Source organism: Ostrinia nubilalis, chromosome 7 (assembly GCF_963855985.1).
Source record: "Ostrinia nubilalis chromosome 7, ilOstNubi1.1, whole genome shotgun sequence".
Taxonomy (NCBI): Eukaryota; Metazoa; Arthropoda; class Insecta; order Lepidoptera; family Crambidae; genus Ostrinia; species Ostrinia nubilalis.
In genome coordinates this window covers 2764199-2769194 of record NC_087094.1, presented here as the reverse complement: position 1 = coordinate 2769194, position 4996 = coordinate 2764199, and the positions used below count along the sequence as shown (strand labels likewise).

General features: G+C 36.0%; 1 protein-coding gene across 1 annotated transcript; it reads left to right on the top strand.

The window, feature by feature from the left end:
* Positions 1–311: 311 nt before the first annotated feature.
* On the top strand, positions 312–2031 carry LOC135073543 (cytochrome P450 6B6-like). Its single transcript, XM_063967719.1, has 2 exons — positions 312–1674; positions 1824–2031. The coding sequence occupies exons 1-2, from the start codon at positions 312–314 to the stop codon at positions 2000–2002; spliced, it is 1542 nt and encodes a 513-aa protein (XP_063823789.1). The 3' UTR covers positions 2003–2031.
* The last annotated feature ends 2965 nt before the right edge of the window (positions 2032–4996 follow it).

Below are 4996 nucleotides of genomic sequence, written 5' to 3'. Positions count from 1 at the left end.
TTATAAAGAATTATGCAATTGCATTTCTATTTATGCTTTAAACAACAAGCGTAGAATAACTATAAAATAAACCAACCTTATTCTAATAATTTACTACTGCCGCTTGATAATTATATATCAGCCAACCGAAGTAAATACCGTTTGTCAAGTTTATCATGAGTAGGCGCAAATATTGTAAAGATAAGTTATCAACTAACTAATGTAATACACATACTCGTCCGTCTAATATAATATAATCATTCTATCGGCAATTACAACAGACGTAGTGAGTGAATAGTTGTGTTTCGCATCTAGTATTTATAAAATATAAAATGATTTTAGCTATATTTTTTGTCCTTCTGATATTGGTTTTGTATTTATACAATGTTCGAACATTCAGTTACTGGAAAAAAAGAGGAATCAAGTATGAAGAACCTGCTCTATTTTTCGGGACATATAAAAAAGTTTTGCTTGGGAAACAAAGCAGATCACAGATGACAGAAGACCTATATTGGAAGTATCCCAATGAAGACGTCGTTGGAGGTTTCAAAACAACTACACCAGAATTAATTGTAAGGAACCCAGAACTGATAAAAGACGTTCTTATCACCGATTTCTCATCATTTTACAGACGCGGATTAGTTACACATAAAACTGTGATTGAGCCTTTAAGAAAACACCTGTTTGCACTTGATGGAGATCTTTGGCGCTTGTTGAGACAACGAATGACACCAGCATTCACAAGTGGAAAACTAAAAGCAATGTTTCCTTTAATTGTGGAACGAGCTGAGAAATTACAGTCATACACTTTAGCAGCTGCCACTCAACATCGTCCTCTGAATGCACGTGACCTCATGGCTCGCTTCACAACCGACTTTATTGGTGCTTGTGGTTTCGGAATAGACTCCCAATCGTTGAATGAAGAAAACTCAGAGTTCCGTAAACTCGGTGCACGAATATTTACTTTCACAACGCGGGATATTATAGTTAATATGCTGAAAGAAATTTTTCCTGAGCTCTTCAAAAATTTCAAGCTATTGGTGAGAATTGAAAAAGATATATTGGGTTTGGTGAAACAGATACAAATGAACAGGAATTATCAACCATCGGGTCGAAATGATTTTGTAGATTTACTTTTAGCCTGTCAAAAAAAAGGTGTAATGGAAGGAGAGTCTCTAGAAAAACTTAACCCTGATGGTACTCCCGCGAAGGTGTCAGCTGAACTTGATGATGATTTATTTGCCGCCCAAGTGTTTGTGTTCTTTGGTGCTGGGTTTGAAACGTCTGCATCTTCAACTAGTTACACATTGCACCAACTAGCGTTCCATCCGGAGGTTCAGAAAAAAGTTCAAGATGAAATTGATAGTGTACTAGATAGATATAACGGTAAATTATGTTATGAAGCCGTAAAAGAGATGACATACTTAGATTGGGCGTTTAAAGAAGGGTTAAGAATGTTTCCCTCCCTTGGATTCCTCATGAGACAAAGTACGTCAAAATATACGTTCAGAGATATAAACTTAACCATAGATGAAGATGTATCAATATTGATTCCAGTGCAGTCTTTGCACATGGACTCCAAATATTGGGATGATCCTGAAGAATTTCGTCCGGAAAGATTTGATCCAGATAATTTTAGTACCACACAAAAATTAGTATATTTTCCGTTTGGAGAAGGACCACGCAATTGTATAGGTAAGATTTTTGTAAAATAATTAATATTGAGATTCCAATCTGGAATAAATTGTGTCCTGTCGTTTACACTTTGTATCAAATTAGTCAAAATTTACAATCAAAGTGTTTACTTATTAATCTATCTTAGAATAACTTCACTACATTTTCAGGCAGTCGCCTTGGTTTGATGCAGTCACTGGCTGGTCTGGCGGCCATTTTGTCGAAGTTCACCGTGGAACCTGCGCCTGAGTCGACGAGACATGTCAAAGTCAATCCTAAATCGAATATTGTTCAAGGTGTTAAGAACAATCAACTGCCACTTATGTTTAGAGAAAGAAAAAGTCACTGATTGTAATAAATAAAAATTATCTAAATCAGAATTTGTACAAGTATTTAAATATTTCTAAAAAATAGCCACTTACTAATATTATCAGCGCACGTCTTTACGTACCTACACAATTTTAAAAGTTTAGTTTAGTTAAAAGTTAAACAATACCACGGCCTATGATCGTGTAGGCGACAGCGATCTTTAAAGAAGGAATAGGTGATATTATAAATATGAGACAATCGGGCTACTGCTCGGAAAAAATGACACTTTTACATTAAACTTTACAGAAACCTGTACCTTCTCTCCAGCACAACAAACCGTCTAATATCACAGACTGAACTAAACTAAAACAAAGCGCATATCTTTATTCATGCATGCAACTAAAATGCATGAAACAATAACTGTACGATGGCTTGCCCGTACAATAACCGTGCAACGGGTACAAATTGTTCAGCCAGTATTACCATCTTTATTAGCGTGGAGTCCCGTAATTTGTCCGGAGCCAGCGTCATATTTCCCAGCCGGCTTTATTTAGGCAAGGAACATTAGCATAATGCCGTATTACTGCTGCTCCGCTGCTTTGTTGCGTATCGTTATACCATTTACCTGTGATTCTATTGGTTTGGGAATGGTGTGGTAGATTTGTGTTTTAGTTTTGATTCGAATTGAGAAAGTAGTCATGCATTATTTTACTGATATACAGAACGATGACGTCAGCAAAATTGACCACCGTAAAATGTAACAAGTGCTATGAATACAGGCAAAACTAAGCCAAGCATAATATTCGTTTGGAAGTTTTATTATGGGTATTAAATTCAGATGGAATGATAAACTAGAATTAATATCTTGAAATAGGTTTAATTTTCTTTATTATACTCTCCACTATTGCGTTATCGGTCATAGAGGTAAGATAATATATTTAATTTATCAATACATTTTTATGAAGTATAATTACATCTAAGCGTAATAATCCTAACCTGTAACACCAAAACTAAATTCCATTAAATTAAAAGTATTTTTCGATTCGAGTCCTAGATAAAGGTTTTGACTGATAGTCATAGCAAATAATTGCCATGTAAACAGATGGCCATAGCAACTACTTTCGTAATCACACTCCCGTACTGATTGCAGACCAACTGTTTTGTCTCTGCACTTTTTGTACCGATAAGTATTTTGTACAAACGCATTGCAATAATTTTCGGTGTAGCGTGTAGCGGTCATAACTTTTCAATATAATATGTGATTTGTTACATAGAATAACAATGGTGATATTTTGGGCCAAGCTTTGTCCTAAAGATATTGTGAATCTAAATAACTTAATTTTTTAACTCAACCATTAATGTTTTAATTCAGGTTCCTTGGGTCGTTTGCAAGAGCTACAAATACAAAGCGCAAAATCATCTTACACTGTCTTTCTGTTCTGTTATCCCAATACTATTATTGCTTAACGTAATGCTGCTTTCTACCAGTAATACCTATGGATCTTCATTCCTATCTATCCACGAATTACACGATGCGATAAGTCTGTTCAAAGGTATTTAACATTACCTCAAATTAGCATACGTAATCAACATTCAGTTACCTACATAAGTACTAATAACTACTAATAAATAACCATCCAGCTACCCGCCCTTTCCATGTAAGAGGCTCCCGTAATGACCTTAGCATGACCCAATAAAAGCAAAACCCTTAGGCATTCACTAGTGCTTAAATCAAACCTGCCTCTTGCTAAAATAAACCCAAGGGATTCAAAAATAAAGCTAATTTTCACCACTCAAAAATTAGTGAAATTAAATTTTATAAAACTATTTAAAAAACACGGTGAAATTTTCGCTTTATTGTTTTTAACTAACGATTTAACAGTAAACACGGTGATTAACCTACGTTTAGTTTGTAAATCAAAGGTTAAACAAACCATAAAATAACTTACCATAATTATGTAAGCATTTTAACCATAGGACGTCCACTGCTGAAGATAGGCCTCCCCCAATGATTTCCACATTACTCGTATAAATAGGTTAGGTACTAATATTTTTTTTTCCACGACGAGGAAGCTCTTGGCCTGTATCTCACCTGATGGTAAGTGACGATCAGGCCGAAGGTTTCTGACCACTTAATGGAAACCTGTTTGTCAGACTTATAGTTTTATGGAATTTTATGGGATTAACATTTGGATTACTCATAAAATGTATTTTCATTTTGTTACTCTGAATTATTTTGCCCTCCATGTTGTTTTGAAAACAAAGTGTCCTTTAATTGAAGGTTGTCTGGTACAAATAGCCTTTCCTTTATTTATTACATAAATATTGCGTAAATAATATCTAGGCCAGTAGAATTAAACACAAAAATTGATTAAATCGGAAATAATTCCTACAAAAGATTTTTTTGCTTTAATGGCTTCATTGGTTGCCCATTAAGACTCTCCTAAGTTTTCGACTTCGACGGAGTTGTGCTTAAGTGGTGGGGGCCCCCGAAAGGGGCGTTTTTTCGGTTTTCCGGTTACATCGCGTAAAGGACTTACCCTATCGAAAAGTGGTCTTCATGACGTTTAAAGGGCACTTAATCCTGCATTGAATAAAACCAAATTCATATGTTTTGGACAAACCGTTCTCGCGCTAAAGTTCGGCAAAGTAGAAAATATACGTATAAAATGACCCTCTCCACGTCCAATGGCTTGTTACCCACATGCTTCCAAGCCTTGTAAAGGGTCGCCTTAACCAGTGTAACCCTAACAAGGCTCACGAGTTTGATTCGCTTATCCTTGTTCGTCCCAGCCGTTCCTTAACTGCGGTTGCTGCACCTCTTCCTAGCACTCTCCTGAACGACTCTGTGTTACCTAATGTGGCGGCCCCTCTTCCTTGTACCCTCCTGTACGATTTCATTGCTTAGCCATATGCCTGGTCCAAAGTTCGACGCCACAAAATCAACTTCGTACGAGTGAAAATAGTTTAAATACTATTTCCCGTGCTTGCAACATTTTTCTTTACTGCTTCGCCTCTATTAGTCGTAGAGTGA

Excerpts from the sequence above, each read along its gene's own strand:
- LOC135073543 (XM_063967719.1), top strand. The coding sequence starts at position 312 with ATGATTTTAGCTATATTTTTTGTCCTTCTGATATTGGTTTTGTATTTA. Across the intron at positions 1,675-1,823 it reads AGGACCACGCAATTGTATAG|GCAGTCGCCTTGGTTTGATG; the intron begins GTAAGATTTTTG and ends CTACATTTTCAG.